General features: G+C 37.6%; 1 protein-coding gene and 1 long non-coding RNA gene across 3 annotated transcripts in view; one reads left to right on the forward strand and one right to left on the reverse strand.

Annotated features, from left to right (window-relative positions):
- FBN2 (fibrillin 2) overlaps positions 1–24,702 on the forward strand; it is a 236,490-nt gene that overhangs the window by 205,837 nt on the left and 5,951 nt on the right. The window contains exons 53-62 of the mRNA XM_008530057.2: positions 492–611; positions 2,115–2,237; positions 2,704–2,835; positions 11,459–11,584; positions 12,929–13,135; positions 14,084–14,209; positions 16,305–16,427; positions 17,785–17,901; positions 18,517–18,645; positions 20,334–20,453. Of these exons, the coding sequence (XP_008528279.2) occupies positions 492–611; positions 2,115–2,237; positions 2,704–2,835; positions 11,459–11,584; positions 12,929–13,135; positions 14,084–14,209; positions 16,305–16,427; positions 17,785–17,901; positions 18,517–18,645; positions 20,334–20,453 (1,323 nt within the window). The remainder of the gene's footprint in view (positions 1–491; positions 612–2,114; positions 2,238–2,703; positions 2,836–11,458; positions 11,585–12,928; positions 13,136–14,083; positions 14,210–16,304; positions 16,428–17,784; positions 17,902–18,516; positions 18,646–20,333; positions 20,454–24,702) is intronic.
- Positions 1–24,702, reverse strand: part of LOC139075331 (uncharacterized) — a 124,188-nt gene that overhangs the window by 36,110 nt on the left and 63,376 nt on the right. Inside the window, exon 2 of one of the 2 annotated variants that reach the window (XR_011525627.1) lies at positions 11,188–11,234. This is a non-coding gene — a long non-coding RNA (uncharacterized lncRNA). Of the gene's footprint in view, positions 1–10,748; positions 11,235–24,702 lie in introns of those variants that run through there. The other variant, XR_011525628.1, reaches the window with a different exon arrangement.

Genomic DNA, 24,702 nt, shown 5'->3' on the forward strand with positions numbered 1-24,702 from the left:
CTGGGTAGCGGGTGGAATTTACAAAGCCAGGATAAGTACTGGTAACCACTCTTTCTTCTCCCATCCTACATTTTCCAGTAGACCTGGTTTATGTGAAGATGGGGAGAGTTGCCCAACCTCTGCCTTCAACCAAATATACAAACTCTGATGTGTCTAGAGATTTGCGATTGCCAAAACCACTGACTGGGAAAGAGATCCATTTTACTTTATGACTTTCCATGCCTTACAGCAGAAGACCACATCCCTCTCTGGGTTTGTGATTTTTAGGGCAAGCACGCTGTCTGGGGGCTCAGAGCGTTGCACTCTTGGTGTTTTGGGGTCCACCGCACTGCATAAAGGCCAACCAGCCATGGCCGAGGCGGGTGCAAGAGTCTTGTGTGACCTGCACAGATCCTAGAAATGTGTGAGGGCCAGGTGGATAGTCATGGCATGCTCCTATAAAACTAAAACTTTTCCAAATTTTGTGGCACTTTCTTATTTTTCTTTTTCAGATACCGATGAATGTTCAATTGGCAATCCATGTGGAAATGGAACATGCACCAATGTTATTGGGAGTTTTGAATGCAATTGCAATGAAGGCTTTGAGCCAGGGCCCATGATGAATTGTGAAGGCAAGTGATACTTTTATTAAGTATTATCTCTCCTTGATATAGGAAGGGGTTTTTTAATGTCTGTGCTTTTATTTATATTGTTCTGATGCTATGTTGATGGTTATATTCATCACAAATATCTTTTCCTTTACCTCAGTGAGCATAGTTACAATAACTGCTTTAAAGCCCTTGTCTGATAATTCCAGCATCTGGATCATCTCAGAGTTGGCGTCTGTTAATTGTCTTTTTCCTTAAGAGTGGGTCACATTTTCCTGGCTTCTCAGTATGTCGGTTAATTTGGGGTTATACCCTCGATATTGTGAATGATATCTTCTGGAATCAGTTCTATTACTTTGAAGAATGTTGATACTTTTGTCTTAGCAGGCAGTTAACTTAGATGAACATAAAAGCAGACTGTCAGGCCTGTGGAAGACAGTGGCTCAGATTTCAGTTCTGTCTTTAAACCTTCATGGCTAGCTTCTTTGACTTTGCCCCATACATGCAAGGTTAGGTCAGCAACTTGGGCTGAGTTTATGCAAAAAAAAAAAAAAGAATAGCATTTCTCCATCTCTGGCCCTCTCCTTTCCGGGGTCCCTCTCCCTCTTTAGCAGCCTTGGTTGCCCCAAGCCTCCCTCCCTTGATTCCTCTGGACAGAAGCTCAGAAAGTTTCTATTGAAGATTGCTGCTGCTGCCAGGACTATAGCCATCTGCACAGTAATTTCTGGAAAAAAAAAAAAAGAAGAAATTGGGAACTTATTCCTTGCTAGTTGTTTGCTGAGTTTCAACTCACCGCTAAAACTACTTCAGATAGGGGCCAGCCCCGTGGCCGAGTGGATAAATTTGCACACTCTGCTGTGGCAGCCTGGAGTTCACCAGTTCAGATCTTGGGTGTGGATCAGGCCATGCTGTGGTGGCGTCGCACATAGATGAACTAGAATGACCTACAACTAGGATATACAACTATGTACTGGGGCTTTGGGGAGGAAAAAGAAAGAGGAAGATTGGCAACAGATGTTAGTTCAGGGCCAATCTTCCTCACCAAAAAAATTTAAAAAACAACTTTAGGTAGTTGTTTTTGTATTTTTTTCAGAGTTGATAGTTGTTATTTGTGGAGGTTGGAGGATGAGTTTGTTAGGTACCAAATTCTCCATACCAGAAGTGTGAGTTCTATTATCCTATTGCTTTCTGTCTGACTGCTAAGTAAATACATCATTAGAACTCTAGGCTGATGGGGCTGGCCCAGTGGCGCAGTGGTTAAGTTCGCACATTCCACTTCTCGGCAGCCCGGGGTTCACCGGTTCGGATCCTGGGTGCGGACATGGCACTGCTTGGCAAAAGCCATGCTGTGGTAGGCGTCCTACATATCAACTAGAGGAAGATGGGCATGGATGTTAGCTCAGGGCCAGTCTTCCTCAGAAAAAAGAGGAGGATTGGGAGTAGTTAGCACAGGGCTAATCTTCCTCAAACAAACAAACAAAAAAAGAACTCTAGGCTGAGCACATGCCTGCCTATTTCTTTGATCAGATATCAATGAGTGTGCCCAGAACCCGCTGCTGTGTGCTTTCCGCTGCATGAACACCTTTGGCTCCTACGAATGCACGTGCCCGATTGGCTACGCCCTCAGGGAAGACCAGAAGATGTGCAAAGGTAAGGCCGCAGACCAGGGAGTGCTTAGAATTTTATTTGCCATGGTGGGAATATAGTTTAATGATTTCACAGTTTACAGCTATCTTCTTCTAGAGCTTTACAGAAATGAATCTGGCAGCATTTTGCGGGTAGATTTCCATACCTAGATAACAAAACAATTGATGACCCATCCAATCAAGTCAAAGATAAGATGGAGGGGCCCACCGTTGTCACACTCTTGGGCTCTTATTAAAGCAAAGATTGCCCTTTCCTGAACTTCTTATCCTTAGGACCAATGCTGAAACTTGTAGAAATCTAGAATACAGCGAAGGGTTGAAAAAGACTGGGCTTCTCCTTTCTCTGTCACACAATAAGATTACATTTTAAAAGCCAGAAGACCAAAAATAGGACTTAAAATTGTAAACAATAGCCTGCTCCTGAGAATTTCCTGTTTTTATTTTTTTTTCCTATTAAAAATACCTTGTAGACCTGGATGAATGTGCTGAAGGGCTCCATGACTGTGAATCCAGAGGCATGATGTGTAAGAATCTGATCGGCACCTTCATGTGCATCTGCCCTCCCGGGATGACCCGAAGGCCTGACGGAGAAGGCTGTGTGGGTGAGGCTCTAAGGGCTGATGTCTGCTTATTTAATGTTTCCTATTCCAAGACAAATTTACAGTACTATTCCCAAATCATCTTAACTGCAAGCCAACTTATTTTTCCAGCTGTTTCAAGGCTGTGCTATAGCTAGATTTCTTCCATCTCAGGGTCCGTGCCAATATGATAGGTTCTGGATAATTCATTGGCAATTATGCCTGTCCTAGAATATGTGCCCTCTTGTTTTTCATAATTCTGTGTCCTGTAAATCTAAAACACTAAATTTAGAAGTTAGAAAAACTCCTTGAAACAATTCTGTGCGCATAGCAAAACAAGCATATGAGCTAATGTTCTCATTTTTGTATCATTCCATGAATGAGGAGAGTCTTTAAGAGTCAGATAATCTCCAGAACCCTATTACAGACTGGATGTCTCTGTGACCTCAGCCATATTTTTAAAATTTTTGGACCTCAGTTAATTTATCGTAAGGGGAGGAGGTAGGGCTGGATCTCTAAGATGACTTCAAGAGTTTAAAATGTTGTGAATTTAGGATGCCTACCAAAGTCTCATGCCACGTAAGCTGACCATGGCCACCGTATCCATCTTCCCAAAAGTGTTGTCACCTGGATACTGCGGCCAACTGCATAGTTGCCTCCTCTATAAGACTAGGTGGCTTCCCCTCTTTTAATTAAGAATCCACTGCTCCTATCCTAATTTCCAATACTTAGAAAATGTGAGGATATTGGGAGGAACATTTGAAGATTACTACTCATTTCTTATTTTTCAAAAAATACCAAAATAAGCATAAAATTTCTTAAATTTAATCTATTATGATCGCCTGATGCTAGAGTTGGAATGGAGAGTAGCCTGATTGCACAACCCTAATTTATTAAAAAATAATTGAATTTTACATTTAACACATGCAAATTTTATAGCATGTAAATTATACCTCAATAAAGCCATTTAAAGAAATGAATCTTCCATAGGAAGATTCCAGAAGAATACTTCCACAAAAAATACAAGGATGTTCACTACAATTTTGTTCATAGTAACAACAACAAAAAAGAATAGGAAACAACCTGCATGTCAATCATGGAAGGAGAGCTAAATACACTATGGCATATCCATGCTGTGAATCATCACAGAGCAGTTAAAAAGATTAAGGTATATATGTATGTACTGCAGTAGAAAGAACTCTAAACATATACATACAAACAATATATGCAATGTGTCATATTTTAAAGAAAATTGTAAATAATACTGTATATTGGGGCTGGCCCCATGGCCGAGTGGTTATGTTCGCGCGCTCCACTGCAGGCGGCCCAGTGTTTCGGTGGTTCGAATCCTGGGCACGGACATGGCACTTCCCATCAAACCACGCTGAGGCAGCATCCCATATGCCACAACTAAAGGACCCACAACTAAGAATATACAACTATGTGCTGGGGGCCTTTGGGGAGAAAAGCGGAGAAAAAAAATAATACTGTATATTTTCTGTAGGTACATACACAAGCAAGTAAATACATAGGAAAAGATTTAAAAAGATAAAACCCCAGTTCATAGAGGGAATACCTCCAAGGAAGATACTGAAATTAGAGGTTACTGGTCTGAAGCGAGTTTAACCTTATCTGTCAATTTTCATTTTTTACAGAAGAGTGAATTCCTGAATCACATGTGTAATATAAAATTAGTTTTTAAATGTGTGAAACAACCCATCAGATTATGATTGGATTTCATAGTTTCTTTTAATCTATTAGATATTTCATTCAAATACGCTACTTAATAAAGTTAAAAAAATAAATTACATCAGAGGTTTAGTTATGCAGTGGTCCTTTCAAAAACACTATTTTTCCAAAATCTGAAAACCCAGAAGAGAAACCTAGATTCCTAAGTCATTTTATAGACTAATATATGTTTCTCAAAGTCCAACACAGGGCAAACGCTGACATGGATGGAAGAGTAAAAATTACATGTATGGAAGATATTGTTAACCATCCTGTTTTCTTATTGTACATAAGATTCATTTTCATCTATTTCTCTTTTTTTTATATTTATTTGAGTATGGATGTGTGTTTGAATTTCATCTGGCTAAAATATTTAGAAATGTGTTTCACTTTTTATTCATGGAAAATGTATTTTTGTAACTAGCTCAATTTTACACTCCCCTGTCATTACATTTTTATGTGTGTTTCCCGGGAAGAGGAGGGGACACTGTGATTAGGTTAAGAGCCCAGGTGTCTGATCCTGAACCTACCGTAAATGAGCGGGGTGACTTGAAAGTGACTCAATTCTTTTTGCCTCAGTTTCCTCATCTTGTACAGTGAGAAACTACATGATTTGGGTGGGAGAAAGAGAAGGATGTCTGTTCCAGCTCTAATATTCCATGACCCCTTGAACTTATTTTTGGAAAGAAAACACCCAAGAGAGTGTTATAATTTTTTCATTGCTAAAAGATGCTACGAAAGACACTTTTAAAACTTTTTTGATCCTCAAGCTTTTCATGGTACCATGCTGATAGCTGAAACTTCTGCACAACTTTTTGCTCATCAGAAAACTCTTTGTAGAGATGAACTTTGATTTTATGCAGACATGTTTTTACAATTAGTAATTCCATATAAACAGCCAAAATATTGTAAATAAAAGTGTTTACAAAGGTTGGAATGAAAGATAAAGCCATAAAAAAATCAATAAAAATGCTGAGTACAATGAAACTGGAATCCAGCGAAATTACCCAAAAAATGTCAAATGCAGTAGAAACTAAAAATATTACATGCTAAAGAATTAAAGTTATGTGGAAAATCTAAATCCTCTGTAAAGAAAACTGTAAACTTAATCAGAGGTGGAATTTTGACTATGCAATATATTATGCCCCAATAACAATTTTTTAAATAAATGAATAGAAAAATAGGTAGAAAAGTTTTACCAAGATCACTAAATTTTAATGAAAATGCCAATGGATTACTTTTTGGGATTCCTTAACATTTTAAAATTTAACACTTTAACGTTTGACATTTTAACATTCTAAAATGTTAATGAAGGGGAAGGAAGGCTTTGTTTTAAAGATGTTGGAATAAAAATGTGTTGGCTCACCCCATCCCCTAAACATTTTAGAAATAAGCAGGGGGAGGGACAATACTGTCTTAGTTTAAATGAAGACGTGGTCACAACGACAGACTGAAGACTATCTTTCAAGTAGTATAAAATTTCAAACAAAATACAGAAGATGTTCAGTGACATATTCTTCTTTAGACTTCAGCAGAATACAGATATCTCTCAAAGCAACTGCCCCAATTTAAAAAGTTCATCCAACAATCTTTCATTGGAAGATTAGGGACATAGGTGAATGAGAGAAATATGAAATGTTTTTGTAGAAGCAGAGTTCTATACTGCAGAGCAGAATAGAGAGCCCAGAAGAAAACATATACATAAAGGGTCAATTAATTTTTGACAAAAGAGCCAAGAATATACAATGGGGAATGGACAGTCTCTTCAATTAAATTGTGTTGGGAAAACCAGACAGCCATATGCAAAAGAATGAAACTGGACCCCAATTTTACCCCACAAAAATCAACTCAAAATGGATTAAAGAGTTGATTGTAAGGCCTAACCCTCAACCATAAAATTCTTAGAAGAAAACATTGGCAGTAAGCTCCTTAGCATTGGTCTTGGCAATGATTTCTTGAATTTGACACCAAAGGCAAAAGCAAAAACAAAGAAGAAGAACTACATTGAACTAAAAAGCTTCTACTCAGCAAAGGAAGCAATCAACAAAATGAAAAGGCAACCTATGGAATGGGAGGAAACATTTGCAAACCATAGATCCGAAAAGGGGTTAATATCCAAAACATACAAGGAACTCATACGACTCAAGAGTAAAAAAATAATAATAAATAATAACCCAAGTAAAAAATGGGTGAAGGACCTGAATAGACATTTTTCCAAAGAAGACGTACAAATGACCAACAGGTACATAAAAAGGTGCTCGACATCACTAATCATCAGGTAAATGAAAATCAAAACCACAATGAGCTATCACCTCACATCTGTTAGGGTGGCTATCATCAAAAAGACGAGAGATAATCATTGTTGAAAGGATGTGGAAAAAGAGCACCTTTGTGCACTGTTGGTGGGAATTTAAGCTGTACAGCCACCGATGAAAACAGTATGGGGGTTCCTCAAGAAATTGAAAATTGAACTACCATATGATCCAGGATTCCCACTTCTGGGTATATATCCAAAGGAAACAAACCCATTATCTCAAAGAGATGTCTTTACTCCCATATTCACTGTAGCATTATTCACAATAGCCAAGGTATGGAAACAACATAAGTGTCTGTCAATAGATGGATAGATCAAGAAAACGTGACGTATTTTTCAGCCTTTAAAAAGAAGGAAATCCTGTCATTTGTGACAACATGGATGAACCTGGAGGGCATTATGCTGAGTGAAATAAGCCACACAGAGAAAGACAAATACTGCATGGTGTCACTTATGTGTAGAATCTAAAAAAAAATGTCGAACTCACAGAAACAGAAGAGTAGAAAAGTGGTTGCCAGGGGCTGGGAGGGGCGGGGGCGTGGGAATAGAGAGAGGTTGGTAAAAAACTATAAACTTTTGACTCTAAAATAAATAAGGTCTGAGGATCTAATGTATAACATGGTGACTATAGTTGATAATATTATATTGTGTAATTGAAATTTTCAAAGAGAGTAGAACTTAAATGTTCTCACCAAAAAAAGGAAATATGTGAGTTGATGGGTGTGTTAATTAACTCGACAGGGGGAATCCTTTTAAAACATATACGTATATCAAATCATTGCGTTGTGCACTTTAAATATGCTACAATTTTATTTGTCAATTAAACCTCAATAAAGCTGAAAAATAAAACGGGAGTCATAGCACCGAACAGAAAAAAAGACAGTAATTTTGGGAACAAAAATGTGGCAGTAGCTGGAGGGGTAATATGTTATTGAGAATGATTTTTTTTTTTTTTAAAGATTTTATTTTTTTCCTGTTTCTCCCCAAAGCCCACCGGTACATAGTTGTATATTCTTCGTTGTGGGTCCTTCTAGTTGTGGCATGTGGGACGCTGCCTCAGCGTGGTTTGATGAGCAGTGCCATGTCCGCGCCCAGGATTCTAACCAACGAAACACTGGGCCGCCTGCAGTGGAGCGCGCGAACTTAACCACTTGGCCACGGGGCCAGCCCCGAGAATGATGTTTTTTAAAGAGGGGAGTTACTAGAGAATATATGCTGAGGGAATGATTCATTGAAAAAGGAGAATTGTGACATCTTGGAAGGCAATCCAGAATTCAAGTGCAAGGATTGGCCTTTGAGAAAAACCAGAGATAGTTCGACTGTTGAAAAAGGACAAAAGGTTGAATGTGAGGGCACAGATGGGTGGTTCAGAGTGGAAAGATGGAGTTTTTGTCTTAATGTGAAGTGGTCATTTTAGAAAATGGGAGTGTGCACATACTAGGAAGTATAGTAGGACTATCAAGGGAGTATGAGTACCCATTTGAAATTTGAGTTGTGACTTACAATAAGACCTGTTCCAGTACTGGGTTTCTCTCCAGCCCATCGGGCTGCACTAAGTGAGGCACAGAGGAGGCAGAGTGAGGCGAGCGCAAACAGAAGTAGTGGTCAATAACGGGCAATCCTGATGCAGTCCAGAGACCGCCAAGGGATAGAAAGTTTCAGAATGCTGGAAATAAAAATTGCATAGGTGTGCAATATCCCAACAACATATATCCTAGTGAAGTTTTAACAACAGCAAAAAAAAAAAGAGGAAAAAATGAATTTTCTTGGCTTTAGGCAACCAGGCAGAAAAAGAAATTACCTACAAGGCAAAAAAATATCAGGCTACTTTTTTTTCAAGTTCTCTCAGTAATTCTCAATGCCAATGGTAGTAAAGCAAAAGTAATTTAAGATTTTGAGATACATCTAGTTATCTTTCAACTATAAAAGCTGTATTATACATCATCAAACATGGAGGAACTTAGGCAGTATATCCAACAAGAGCCTTTCTTGAAAAAAATAATTCAATTCAGACAACTAAAATACAAATCAAAATAAATGTGAAAGATGGGGCTGGCCCAGTGGCATAGCAGTCAGGTTCACCCACTCCACTTCAGCGGCCCAGGTTTCATGGGTTTGGACCCTGGACATGGACCTACGCACTGCTTATCGAGCCATGCTGTGGAGGCATCCCACATACAAAGTAGAGGAAGATTAGCTCAGGGACAACCTTCCTCAGCAAAAAAAGGGGATTGGTGGCGGTTGTTAGCTCAGGGTTAATCTTCCTCAAAAAGATAAATAAAGATGAAAGACATTAGGGATAGGATTAGATCAAGAAGGCAGACCTGGAACCCCCAAATTCTGGAAATAACAGACACTATACAATTTTTTTAAATCTATAACTTAACTCAGTACTCTGTACTTTTGTATATACTTTAAAATTTCTGTAATAAGTTTTTTTTCCCTAAAAGGGGAAAAAATATCTATACCAAGACACAGCATGGTAAATTTCAGAACACTAAAAGCAAAGCAAAACTTTTTAAAGCTTCCAGAAAGAAAAATCAGGTTTTTTACAAATGAATAGTAACGCCGGGTAAAAGAAAATAATGGAGCAATATTTTCAAAACATTCTAAGGGAAAATAATTTTGAACATAAATTCTAAACTCAATCCAGTGAGAAAACAAACAAAATAAGACATTGTAAGAAATATTTACCGCCCACATACCCTCTCTGAAATTATTACCAAACTATTTACTCCAATATATTTTTTTAAAAATTGATCCAAGACGAAGCAGTATACATGAAGCAATGATGAGCCAAGAAACCAGTAAACCTCACTTTTTGGTTAAATAAATGCTGATGGTACATTAAAAATATAACAAACCAAAATTTCTAGATCATATCAACATGGCAGGTGGCACAGGGAGAGAGCAGAAAGAAGTAAACTCATGCCAAGGTACTCTTATGGCCAGAAGCTTTTGAAACAGATGCTTCTTGATGTTGATACAAAAGTATACGTTAAGAGTGTGTTGTGGGGCTTGCCTGGTGGCGTAGTGGTTGAGTTCATGTGCTCCGCTCCGGCGGCCTGGGGTTCGCAGGATCAGATCCCAGGTGTGGACCTACACACCACTCATCAAGCCATGCTGGGAGGTGTCCCACACAGAAAATAGAGGAAGTTTGGCACAGATGTTGGCTCAGGGACAAGCTTCCTCAAGCAACAAGAGAAAGTTTGGCGATAGATGTTAGCTCAGGGCCAATCTTCCTCACCAAAAGAAAAGAAAGAGAGCATGTGTTGAAATTGTTTCAGACTTACCACTGGAAGAATAGAAAGAAGGTTATAACTTCCAAACATGAGTTGGGGATGAGAGGAGGGCATAGAAAACTAGACTAATCTAAGAAATAGTGAGATAAGGGTGCAATAGCATGGTAAATATAAAAGAATATAAAATGGCAGGTAAGAATCCAAACATATCAGTAATCATGAGAGATATAAATACAGTCCTGAAGCGGATAAGGATGTTTTAGTCACTGACAGACTGCATATATGACAGTGGTCCCACAAGATTAGTACCATACCACCGAGGTGTGTAGTAGGCTCTTCCATCTAGGTTTGTGTAAGTGCACTCTGTGACATTCGCACAACGATGAAATCACCTAACAGTGCTTTTCTCAGAAGGTATTCCCGCAATTAAGTGACAAGTGACTGTAGTTTAAATTGTTGGTTAAAAGATAAATGTACTTTTAAAAATTCTTTTTAAATCCAGCCTGGTGCTTTTTATAAGAAATGTACGAAATCAAAATATGAGATCGATTGAAAATAAGGGGATAAAACAGGGTATTTAAGGCAAATGCTGATATAAAGAAGTACGTGCAAAATAATATTAATAAATTGAAGATTAAAAAATTAAAAAGTATAAGGAGGAAAGGAGCAATTTATTAAAAAGATTTCATTGTCATAAGCTCTCCTATGTTCCTAACAATATAGCTTCAAAAAACATCTCAAGCAAAATTTACAAAATGTCAATTAAACACAATAAGGACAGAGGAAATTTTAATAAAACAATTTTGTTCTAATACATTTATTTATTTATCACCAACCAAAAGAGCAGTACTACTTACATTGCTCCTTCCATTAACTGCCCTCACTCACACCCTGCTGCTGTGAGTTTACTCAAAGCCAGTCTAGGAGCTTGTCCTTTATCCCTAGCCTGTGTGGCATTTACCCTACTCACCACCCCTCCCTAACACCTACCACCTCTCTGCCCCCAGCCTTTCTCTCATCTTATAAAAACCAGCACCCTCCTTCCCCAGAGTTCTTCCCCTCCTTATCCGGTGTCTCAGGGCAAGTCTGTACCTCTTGGAGGCCAAATTTCCAATTCTCCATCAAACACCACTCCTTCCCTGCAAGGGAGAAGGGGAAAAGAAAACACGTTTTAAGAAAGAACTCACCTGGAAGGATGAGGTAAAGTTAAAAATAAATCAGTGTTCACACATGACTAGTTTCTATCCCATCATATTAGTATTCAGATGAAGAAGTCTTAAATAAGATTTAAGCCGTTAGAAGATTGTTTGTAAATTATAATCTTACCATCTGCTCATTATTTACATGATTTGTTTTTCTAAAGATGAAAATGAATGCAGGACCAAGCCAGGAATCTGTGAAAATGGGCGTTGCATTAACACTATTGGGAGCTATAGATGCGAGTGTAATGAAGGATTTCAGTCCAGTTCCTCAGGCACTGAATGCCTTGGTAAGTTGACATACAAGTATATTTTTCTTGTAAATAAAACATCTGTTTTATGATGTCATCACAGAAGAGGTCTACATATATATCCTTGTCTGCTAAACAAATCCCCCGATCTGAGTAATCCTCATACTTCCTAAAAGTATACAACTATTAAAATGACGTATTTGTGCGTGTGTCGTATGCACATCCATGTGTAATGTAAATAACCATTTTAAATAGTCTTTCCAAAATTAAGATTAATTAAGCTCTATGGAAAATGTGAGTAAAACTTACATCAGGGCATGATTTAATTCCAAAAGAAAATATTTGTGATGTGAGGTAAGCTCTGCTGTATTAATGATATTGAAGTAAATGCCACATTTCAAAACTGCAGTGAAGGTTAATTTTTATTTTATGATAGAGAAGAATGTTTTACAAAATATTTTCTTGTGGAAAGTATAAATCTCAGACATTATGCTGTATTTCAATGCTAAAATGCATACATTATAAACCATTTTAGTTAATTACGAGCAGGTGTAAAAGTATGGAGAGGCAAAATTTAAGGCAAACCAAGAGAAATGAGTGCTCGTCACTTGATTTAGTGTTAAAACAGTATGTTTCACTTACATCGGATTTCTCTCAGAATCATGTCATCTGCTTCAACTCCTAGGAAATTGTTAGTCAAGAAAATATCTTTTGTTGTCTTCGGTCTAGACCCTTACCAGCCATCCATCTTTTTGGAAATAAAAAAACCTACACAGAAAGTATACTTTTTTGTTCCTATTATTAACAGTTTCACTAGGATGATTCATAAAACCATATTAAAGATTTCTTTGCCTATTTACATCAGAGAAATCCCTTTATTTATACTAAGAAAAAATCTACTTAGTCCAAATGTTTGAACAGTCTTTTAGGTGGAGAAAATATGAGAGATTAGATCTGCATACGTATCAGGATTATAACATAGTCTAGAATTTGCTCTTCAAAAACAAACCCTGATACTCATTTGCTTATTTAAAAGGAAATACTGATTTTCCTTTTATTTGGATTCTACAAGAATGGTAATTTACTATCATTTAGTTGCTGATGGATTGAAGAAAAAAGTTAATCTATTTCTGAAGAATGGTATCACTTTTTGTCAAATTTAATCAAGTGTCTAATGAAAGAACACTCTATGAACTTAACCTCCAACAAAACTTGGTCATTGTTAAGCTGTCTTAAGCAGTGTGAATGTTCATGTAAAAGAATATTTACTTTTTAAAAAATTATTACTAAGAAGGAAAGCATTGATTGTCCTGAATTTGAAGACCAAGATAATGAAGTGTGATTTCCATGACATTGATGCTTATTTACTCGTTGTCATTTCAGACAATCGACAGGGACTCTGCTTTGCAGAGGTATTGCAGACAATGTGTCAGATGGCATCCAGCAGTCGCAATCTTGTCACAAAGTCAGAATGCTGCTGCGATGGGGGGCGAGGCTGGGGTCACCAGTGTGAGCTGTGCCCACTTCCTGGAACTGCCCAGTACAAAAAGATATGTCCTCATGGCCCAGGATACACCACTGATGGAAGAGGTAAGGGGTTGAAGAAATGCATGCATGTTATCAATACAGTGAACTTCATTAATTCAGATAAGTTTGAAGGAAAAGTGAAAAATTGATACAATAATAATAGCTAAAATATTTGAATGTGTATTTGTGTTTGTATATGCTTTTTGCTAATGCTTTAGACTTTAAAAGATTTCATCTTCATACCAAATCTAAGAGGTAGAATTTATTATTCCCATTTAACAGATGAGGAAACTGAGGCACAAAGCTAAGGTAACAATACATAATTTTCTCATCATCACACCCTTTTTTAAGGGACGGACCCAGGAGTGGAACACATCTCTCCATCCCAAAGGCCATGTGTGTAACCCCCAAACTATACTTGCTTTATTTAAATAAATCTTCTTTATTTTTTTGAGGGTGCACAAGAGCTCATTCTGTTTACAATACATTTACAAACCAAGTCTCATAATTGATTAGTGGTTTCCATTTTTTTGTACAGCCAACTAACATACTAATTTCTGGAAAAATATCATTTTTTTCCCATTACTATACAGATTCTCAACCCTGTGCCTGATTACCTTGTTGCTGAAACCCTTCCTTCAGAGTCTAATGCAAGTGTGAATTTGAGGCCAATCCATGGAAAATTATCTCAAATTCCAAATTAGCTGAACTTCAAAGAGACAGCTTTCTAGATCTCAAAAAAGCAATTCATACATAGATTGCAACATGAATAGACTGAAACAGGACTTTCAACATAGCCTGCCTTTGTTATCTCTTCCCATCACTGCAGATTCTTTTTCTTTCCCTTCCATGTTGCCATTATGCCTGAGTGATGGGAAGGGATTCTAGAACTGTTATGAATGTTAACTGTTAGACGTTAATCTCATTTCAATTCCCTCATTTCTCTTAGTTTTCTAACCAGTTTTATCCTCACATATGTTGACTTGTATTTGTTTTTGTTTTGGCCCACAGATATCGATGAATGTAAGGTTATGCCAAACCTCTGCACCAATGGTCAGTGCATCAATACCATGGGCTCATTCCGATGCTTCTGCAAGGTTGGCTACACCACAGACATCAGCGGAACTTCGTGTGTAGGTAAGGCGAGGCACCTGCACGTTGAGGGTTTGTCAACTACTGTTTCCTACAAGTCACTTACTGTGAGTAGAGTATCTTTACTATGGAGCTTTGGAATGTGCATTTTATTAAAATGATGCTATTCTTCTCAATAACGTGATTCTTCATATCACAGTAGTTGTCCCAGGCCTTGTCCAGGAATATGGGACACATAACTGTTCAATTCATCAAAAAGTCTGCTCAATCAGGGAAACATAATTATAAAAAAAATAGTTTCAGCATTTTAGGGGCCAGCCTGGTGACATAGTGGTTAAGTTCACATGCTCTGCCTCAGCCACCTGGGGTTCACCAGTTTGGATCCCAGGCACAGACCTATGCACCACTCATCAAGCCATGCTGTGGTGGCATCCCACATACAAAATAGAGGAAGATTGCCACAGATGTTAGCTCAGGGACAATCTTCCTCAACCAAAAAGAGGAAGATTGGCAGTAGATGTCAGCTCAAGGCCAATCTTCCTCATGAAAAAACCCCACAAATATATGTATTTATACTTTCAACATTTTATATTTTAATTTAAAATGTATAAATGCCCATTTGTCACTCTTTTGATGAAAGAAAAGGGCTTTTGATTGTGAATGTGTGTGTTTGCATAGTGGGAAAATGATTTTTGCTTGTTCCTCATTGCTGTTTTTTGCATAAAACATTACTAATAGGGGCCAGCCCTGGCGGCCTAGTGGTTAAGTTCACTACACTCTGCTTCAGCAGCCTGGATTCAGTTCCTGGGCATGGACCTACACCACTTGTCAGTGGTCATGCTGTCGTGGCAGCTCACATACAAAGCAGAGGAAGATTGGCCATAGATGTTAGCTCAGGGCAAATCTTCCTTAGCAAAAACAAAAAAGTACCAATTAAACATTATTGAAAATTTCCAGTTACTAAGTAGTCTCAGTACAGAAACTGTCTACATTTTTGCAATTTCTTTCTCTAATTTAATTTTTTATTGTCTCACCCATACCATTCTATGATAATTGTGGGTGGAGGCTGCTTGCCTTTATCAAGTCTTTGTAAAGCATTCAACTTAGTTTTCATTAAAGAAAAAATCTTTTTTCCTTCATATTTCCTCAAGTTATGTGATATTCTGGTAAAGGTCCTTTTCAATAACAACCACACCTGGCATGAAAGCTTAAGAAAAACTAAACTGACTCTTAGTAAGCATTCAGTTGACCGGCTTGAGGGTAACGGAGGATAGGCCATTGGTCATGAGCTTTCAGCATTCTATGCGCATCAATCAATGTTTTCTGGAGGAAATGGAGAAGACTGACTGCTATCAGTCAGAGTCCCAGCAGAAAAGACATGGCATAGTCAAACAAGGACAGCTGAAGGAGGGTTGAACAAAGGGACTATCTATAAAGGCAGGACAGAGTGTGCAGAAACCACAAGGGATAGGGCTGTGTGCTGAGGCCGTACCACTCCTGGGCCAAAAGGAAAGAGGGGGGCATTATTGGAACCTGGAAGGAGAAAGTCGTGCACAGAGAGTAGCCTCATGAGGACCTCTGATCCAATGACTCAGTCAGCCTGAGCCCATCTTGAGGGAGGAGGTTGAGGAAGTAAGGACCAGGCGGAAGACAGAGGGCAAGGGAGCGTGCTCATGGAGTCCGTACAGTTCAACCTCCTGGGCCTGACAGCAGGGTGGACCAGGGAGAGGACTGGATCTGGAGGGGCAGGTGGAAGATTTCCAGCACAGTCTCTGATACCGCAAGATGCTTAGGGGAGTGTCAGTTAGGAGAGTTTAAGAACTTCAGCCACATCCACATGTCAAAAGGAAGAACCTCTTACTTTTATGATTCTCACATTATTAAGCGAAGTATATTACAGAATTTAGTGGATTTTTTTGAACCCAGACAGTTGTCTAGATATTATGATATTTATCCAAGATCTACAAAGTAAACCAGTTTGTTACTTTAGTGAAAACTGTTCTGTGCATTATTTCTGTTGGCTGTTTTGCATTTTAAGTAGAAGAGGAAAAGGAAAAGAATGAAGGAGACTATAGAGGGAGGAAAGAGGCTGGTGGTTTCTTCTAACCCAGAATTTAATCTGCGCATCGCTTTTACTTAGATCTGGATGAATGTTCCCAGTCCCCGAAACCCTGCAACTTCATCTGCAAGAACACGGAGGGAAGTTACCAGTGCTCGTGTCCCCGGGGGTATGTCCTGCAAGAGGATGGAAAGACTTGCAAAGGCGAGTGAAGACTCTGCATCTGTGGCCCTTGTCTGTCTCTCCTTCAGATCCTGACATTAGATAACCAGGGATGATACCAAGTGCATCACCTTCAGTAAAGCACGTCTTCCCAGACACCATTTAATTACCCAGAAAATTCTACCAAAAGACGCACCGTAGGAGGCAGAGAGGATTAAAACCCAAGTTACAGTAGTTGGCTTCGTGCAGCAAACCGCACAAGTTCCAAAATAAAACAAAACAAAAAATGTTGGCGAAAGAAGAGATTGAAACAGCTAAAATAAGATTTTTTTGTGACTTATCTAAGATTTCATTTCTCTAAACTATCTTTATTACACATTCACTGCAGAAAATTAAAGATGAATTGATAAATTTTAATTGTTCTGCTTAGGCAGTATTAAAACTAATTATCAAGCTAAATTACATCGTTAAAATAGCTTCAACACTATACTCATATCTTCAGTTTTATAGCAAACCTCATCAGTATGAAATTAATGGACTGAGGAAATTCCTGTCTAGTTAGCTTTTTGAAATAGATTATTCTCAACAAAATGAGATTTATTTCCAAGATATACCCAAAAACGTGAAGTAAAATACCAGCAAGCAGTGCTCTTCTCCTGGACCCATTTAGTGAACCATTAGGGGTCAGTTTCATTTTGTACATTGTTTATAAATAAGTGCAATGAAAGTGTGTGTGTGTTTTTAAGCTTTCAAATAATGAATTAGTGTTGCCTACATCTTATATTGCTTGGTAAATTTATTTAAATGTATTTTCCCATACCAAGTTCCCATCTAACCAAAATCACATTTTGAATTTTCTATCAGTAGAATCCAAATATTAATACCATTCATGGCTAGAATTACAGACTCTGTGTTTTGCTTCCTCTGGTATTAACGATGGTATTTTCATTTGGATCCTCAGAACCTGCCTGAATGTTTGTCTTAGAGCCTTCATCACTTTTCAGATTCTGTTTTATTTTATTTAATCCCTCCTTTAATAAGAATAAGTGATCAGTCATGTACTAAACTGCATTAAATGCAAGAATTATGACTTTTGGATAGTAGCTTTGAGGCAGTTCATGGAAACCACTGTAATTCATACATTCGCTTTCTCATTTCAAGAAAACTTTGTGTTACATATCACCTTAGCCGTCCTATCATAGTAGCCCTTAATATTTATGCTGTTAAGTATTTGAAAAGAAACTGGCTGCCATATGCATATGGACGTCTGTAAAGCTTCCAGCAAACATCTAGACAAAACAGTCGTAATAGAACATGCACACCTCGTGTGGCTTCATGAGAAGGGATGCCTAGCCAGAGAGCTCTGCTCTGATTTTCACTGGCTTCTCTTTCATTTCAGACCTCGATGAATGTCAAACCAAACAGCACAACTGCCAGTTCCTCTGTGTCAACACCCTGGGAGGTTTTACCTGTAAATGTCCACCTGGTTTCACCCAGCATCACACTGCTTGTATTGGTAAGACAAAACTACACATGGGAGATTTCACAAACTTTTGATAGATGCGTAAAAATTATACTTAAAATGGTAAAGTAATGTCACAGTACTTATATTTAGAACCAGTGCCTCGTAATAAGTGGTCTAAGAATGTTGCTAATAATATAGATATAGTTTTTCAGAGGAACAATATCCAAAGGAGAAAGGCCTATGTAGTCCAGACACACGCACAGTGGGCGTGTTCCAGGCAGCGCCTTTGGAATGCATTCTAAATGCACCCATGTGTGTTTGATACAATATGAGTAAAGGCTCACTCTAATTTAGAACATGATGACGAACATGCTGGGTTTCTTATGTTAGAAGATACATATGTTAAGAAATTTTCAGTCTGTATTATCAAACACCATAACCTCAGTCGACCCAAAATATGCTGTAATTTGAAATCTCTTGAAATACGCTTTTTCTTACCTCTTTGGCTGTTAATATGACAACGAATCCTGGCGTACTTTCCCCTATAAGGCTGCTTTCACACCGTGCACCTTAGGCTTTCATACTTCACTTTTTACTTCATGTAGTGAAATCTGAGTCATGTCCTCTTTGGGAAGCTTGACACTCTCCTCCTTCGTGCTTTGCTAGACAACAATGAGTGTGGGTCTCAGCCTTCACTTTGCGGAGCAAAGGGAATCTGTCAGAACACCCCTGGGAGTTTCAGCTGTGAATGCCAGAGGGGCTTCTCTCTTGATGCCACTGGACTGAACTGTGAAGGTGAGTTTACTGCTCCAAAATCCTTAATCTAATACAGCAAACTGTTTTAACTTCCAAGCCACTAAATGAGAAATTGAGATCACCTCAAAGGAAAGAAAATACTTAACAAGATAGAACCTAGCAATTGATTTTTGTTCATAAATTTTCATATATCATTTTGGGGGCAGAGGGAAACCTGAATGTCATGAAACAAAAATTCTGTGAGTATGAATCAGCTTTTAAAATAACGACTTTTTACCTAATTAGTGATCTAAAAAAGAATTGAACTAAAAAGAATTCTGTACCTAACATGGTTTACAGTAGAGTACGAGTATACAAACAAAAAAAAAAATTGGATTTTTGTTCCATAATACCTAAATGTGTAATGTTAAGTGTCAGAAAAAGAACCCATTATCATAGAGAATTGCAGAAGTGTATGGAAAGCACTGGGGGAAACTGATAGCTGTTTCCATTTTATTTGGTCTAAGACTCGTAATTCACTCTCTTTTCTGCAATGAACATTTCTTATAAAGTCTCCCCTGGAACAGGTATTTCCTGGGAAGTCCAAGGGAACATTTAAGTGGGCATAAAATAAGGATTTGCCTGTGGTCAATAAAATATTATATGATTTTTCAGTATTTCCATTGCAAGGGCTAGAGTATAAGACAAATGTATTCGAGTTGGTATCTTTTACAAAATACACATGCCAGAGATGACGAGATTGTATACATCCCCTTTATATTTTTTAAACTATCATAATTTATGTTTTTATTGATTTTAGTTACTCTTTAATTGATTATTCTTAGAAATATATGATTTTGAATCCTAGAAATATAGCCAAAGTTTTGAACATACTCTTTGTAAGACTTACAGGATTTTTGTATGTATCTAATTTGCAGCCAAGAAAAATTCAGTTTTAGAAATTTCTATTTTAATATTTTAAATTTGAAGTCCTTGAGATTTGGAGGTATTCTGAACATACAGCTGCTTGCCATGTGTGAGTTCAGCTTGTGACTATCCACATAAGATACCACTTATTAATTATCCATATAAATTTGTTACACATACATCAGCCATGCCAATTTTATTTCGCTCTTTATGGGTAGATTTCAAAGCCTCAGTTGTCATTCCAAAAGCATATGCATGTATGAACAAAAAAATTATTCCATATGTGTAATAATACCACATCGTGTCTAAAAATAACATATTCAAATACTTAAAATTTGTATCTAATTAATCATGAATGGTAATAAAAATGTTTGCATACAAAGCAATTATACTTTTTAGATATCTCTATAGTGCTTGTATCTTCCCCAAAATGAAGATTACATGTCAATCACTTTTGAATCTACTGGAATATGTAATGCAAATATATTTATGTCACTTACCAAATAAATCATAACCATATGCAGTTAATCCATCCAAAATGCACAACATTTGTGGTTGCTATGGTTGATTTGCTGAAATTTAGTTGTTATGTAGAGCATTGACGTGGCACGGTCTGGTGGAGAGCCTAAGAATGAGGTGGTTTCTTATCTCTGAACCATTCTTTGCACCACCACTGAATAATAACCATGTGACTTGGAAAAATCACAGCCTTTCTGTGTGTGTTGCTTGTTTGTTCCCTTGCTAATAGGTTGTGTTTGGAGTGCATTTAAGAATAGTAGAGGAAAGGTTACGTAAACATCTTGCCGGGATTGTTTTTGCAGACGTTGATGAATGTGATGGAAACCATAGGTGCCAACATGGCTGCCAGAACATCCTGGGAGGCTACAGATGTGGGTGCCCTCAAGGATATATTCAGCATTACCAGTGGAATCAGTGTGTTGGTGAGCACTCACTTATGACATAGTGTCTGCTTTTCTCACTTTAAAGGATCTTAGAGTAAAAGGAACAAATAATAAAGGTTAACATTTCAATGTAGACTTTGAATCCTAGAACTTAAAAACCAGTACTTAGGGCAGATGCATGGGGGTCCATTATACTAGTCTCTATACTTGCGTATATTTGAAAATATCTGTAATAAAAATGTTGTTGTAAGCACCTAAAAGGTAAACTCGAGTTTTTATAATTTTAATTTTCTGCAAGATGTAATTTTAAGTTTCTGAAGATGCTGTCAAGAATCATCATCTTCCTTTGCCAAGGTCAGGGCTTTTTATCAGTAATTTAGTATCTTTAGACTTGGGGTTGAAGGATTACCCATCCAACCCCTTCATACAAATCTAAAAGAATTCAGATCAACTTAATGAGGACCGTCCGTCTGTGCTCTCCAGCCACATAGATTTAATGAAGGAGATGAAGTATTTTAAGGTAGAAAAAGTACCTAGTTACAGCACATTCTGTTGAAAACTCCAGACAGAGGTGTTTGTAAAATAAAATTTGTAGGCACTCAGCTCTATTCCTTTCATTGATAAGTCATGGAAGTTCTCCTTTTAAGGAGAGACTGATCAAAGAGAACATTATTCTCTACTGGAATAGCCTGCTGACTGATTTAGCATATGCCTAATTGCTTGGCTCCATTTGAATGCACTTCACAGACATGCCATCCAACACATTGTGACATAAGATGCTGGCATAGCTGGGCAGAAAGGGGAACAGTGGTCCTGCAGAGCAACAGCAGGGTCCTTCCTCTTTCTCTGTAGTAATTTAAATTACCCCACATGTATTTCAAGTATTCTACTGTGAGCAATCCACTAAATGAATTAATCTGATTTTATCCTTTGTGGTCTTCTCAAAAGAAATTTCTAATGACAGTTTAGTGAATTGAGAAGAAAATCAGGAAAAGTTTCAAAGGAGGGAAACCAACACAGTGAAAGTCACAACTATGCTGTGGCCTTGTGCCAGGTCAAAGACAGACGCTTTGCCACACTAAGAATACACACTGGCGAATGGGGTGGATGCAAAAACGATTAATGATCAAGAAGTTAAAGACAAAATTTTAAAGGATTATCAAAACGATGAGTTAGGCAGTCAATCAAAACAATTTTGTAAGCTTAATTTACTGTTTTTCCTCTTCACAGAAAAAAAGTGTTGCCAAAGTCCTTATGCACTGATTGATACATAAACAGAAGCAAAGTATAAGCGCACTCTTCAGAATATAAGGAATGGTATTTGTTTGGATAGCTATTAAAACAGCATAAAACAATTTTATGATATTGCATTGTTTATAAAACATGAGGCTCATAATTTTATTTAGTAAATACCATGGACTTCTTGGTTGGTTCTTTGGAACTTGAGGCAAAAGAATGATCCTCTAATATTTCCCATGTGTCAGCTTAATAGAATTTTTGTTTTTAAAGTGATCATAAGTAGAAATAGGAATATTTATGGAGTATCAACTCAATTTCCAAGTTTTTGAGTTTTCTTAAATTTCTGTCTGTAAATATCTAGTGCAAAAATAGCTGCACAGTTTTCACTAAATCTGGTTTGACTTAAAGTCAGGGCTGTGTGGTATATCCCAGTTCTCCTTTGTGGATCCTTGGAGTGGGCACTTCAGCAAGGCAGTCCCCCCAGAACAGCTCCTTCTGGAGTCCAGCCAGATGCCAGTGTGCCTTTTAATCAGAAGAGAGAGACCCTATGGACAGAGGGATCAGTGGTTTCAAAGATGAGTTCAAAACTAAAGATACAGAAGCAGAACTCCCCAACTCAAGTAGTAATTTGTGAGTGTGCTCTGCTAAAATGGGCACCTCTGAGCAGCAGGCCCCTGAATAAGATGCAACAGAGATTTCTTTCAGAAGGTTCTAGATTCTTCTGTGCAGGGTTGAGGAATCCAGCTGGTCTCCAATAAAACTGCTGACTTTCTTGCCTTGAATCCACATAACATAGTTGGAATTTTAACTCAAATATATGGCAGGGATAGAATTAAACAACCCATCAGGAACTAATAAAAGCAAAAAGTTAGCAAAAGAACAAAAATTGTGACAAAATGCAAATTGAAAGACCACAAATCATTTTTATCTGTCACCACATATGTGAATATCTTCAGTCATTCATATGACTGAGAGAGGAGTATGGAATGAAATATTTCAGACAGATTTATCTGCGGTCTCCTTGTAAATGGACAAAACTGTTGGAGTCAGTGAATCAGATAATTTGTATAATGTTAAACTGTAAACCTACAATATTGTCAATACTAGTGTCAATTTAAGAAAAATGACAGTTCTTTGTGTTACTATTGAAAAAAGCTTTAATTCAGGGGCTGGCCCCGTGGCCGAGTGGTTAAGTTCGCGCGCTCCCCTGCAGGCGGCCCAGTGTTTCGTTGGTTCGAATCCTGGGCGCGGACATGGCACTGCTCATCAGACCACGCTGAGGCAGCGTCCCACATGCCACAACTAGAAGAACCCACAACGAAGAATACACAATTATGTACCGGGGGGCTTTGGGGAGAAAAAGGAAAAAATAAAATCTTTAAAAAAAAAAAAAAAAGAAAAGAAAAAAGCTTTAATTCAAATGAACACTTTCAGAAGTTTCTAGCCAGTTACCACAGAACACATAATATTCTGGTACACAGATTGTCCAGATGTAGGTAACATTTTCAAATGTTTGCAAGCATTATAATTATTCAAAATTAAAAAGAAGTGAATATTACTGATATTAACATTTGCATATGAATAAAAATTATGTCTTAGCATATGAAGCTTTTGGTTATTAGTGTTAGTAACTTCCAGCATGCTTCTATGGCCTTTTCAAAATGACTTGAACATAGCTTAGTGAGACTTGAGTCAGCTCAAAGTATGTCTCAAACAAGAAGATATTTTAAAAATCAGATTACCTCAGTCTATAAAATTATACCATGATGTGCATATGTATATTCATAGCATATAAATATGAAGTATATCGTGGTGCTTCCAAAAATATTGCATATTTTAAAATATTCTTGTCAGTGGTGTGTTTAAATGCAATTTATTCAAGTAATTGGTTTTGCCTGGTAATTTTTCTACTTAACACAATGCCTAATACTATATTTATAGCAGGATCATTTTCTTAAATTATAACCTAATTTACATTTTCTGTTAGGAGTGAAACACTGCATATAAATGTCAGATTTAATTATAAAAGCAGATAAGCTTTTGTGGCAGAATTCCAAGTCTCTTGTAGATAGAAATAAAACAGCAGTTATATTTATGTCATAGGTAGCCTAGTTATTAAGAATTTATTTATATACTTTCTCCCCATGAAATGAAGGCTAAGAATTTGTACATATTAGGTAATCATAGCAGATTTTATATCCAGTGATTAAGAGTTCTACATTTGGCAGTCTGATTTAATTCTGAACTATAATCATGGTACAAAAATGTGCCTAATAACATCTACCCTTTCGGTAACCTCTGCACCATACTTAATGGAGTTTAATTTCCTGTCTGAGAGGCCTCTTCACGGAGACTCCGTCTGCATCGTCCATAATCTCACTGAGCTACCGCAGACATACGCTTCCCTCGAGCTGTTGTGTCCCAGGCGCGCAGCAACTCGCAAATGGGCCTTTTTCCCCATATGGGCTGAAACATATACTTGTCATATATTAGGTAAACAGACACACTGTGTTCCACTGGAGTCACAAGAATTTGAAAGAATTCCATAGAACAGATGTGATTTGTGCCCAGGGTGAAATCTGGATTATAGTAAAGCCCAAAGGAGTCAAGCCACATGCTCTATGTCAACCAGACAGTTGAGAGCAAAATTGTAATCTCCAAAGTTGGAAACATAAGTAGGCTTTGAATTTGTAAAAATGATAATAGCAACTGAAAGTATAATCTATAACTATCCTACTCTCAGGCATTTACAGTATAACATTAGTCATTAAACTAGTAAAGCCTGTGTCAGCTGATGGCCGGATGCAGACCCATCCCAGGAGGAACAGTCTGTACCTAATGGTCCTTAAGCAGTTAAAAGTGTATTAGATTGTTGGCTCAATAGATCCAGGTAAATGATGTTTATTTCAATTATTTTCATTTAGGGTATTTAAATTTTCTATATGTCTTCTCCCCATATATAATGAAGGCTTTGGGAATTGCTGAGAGAATGGATACAAGGACAGATATAGGCCTTTTTTAAATTGAGATATAAGTCACACACCGTAAA

This window comes from Equus przewalskii, chromosome 13 (assembly GCF_037783145.1).
Source record: "Equus przewalskii isolate Varuska chromosome 13, EquPr2, whole genome shotgun sequence".
Lineage (NCBI taxonomy): Eukaryota > Metazoa > Chordata > Mammalia > Perissodactyla > Equidae > Equus > Equus przewalskii.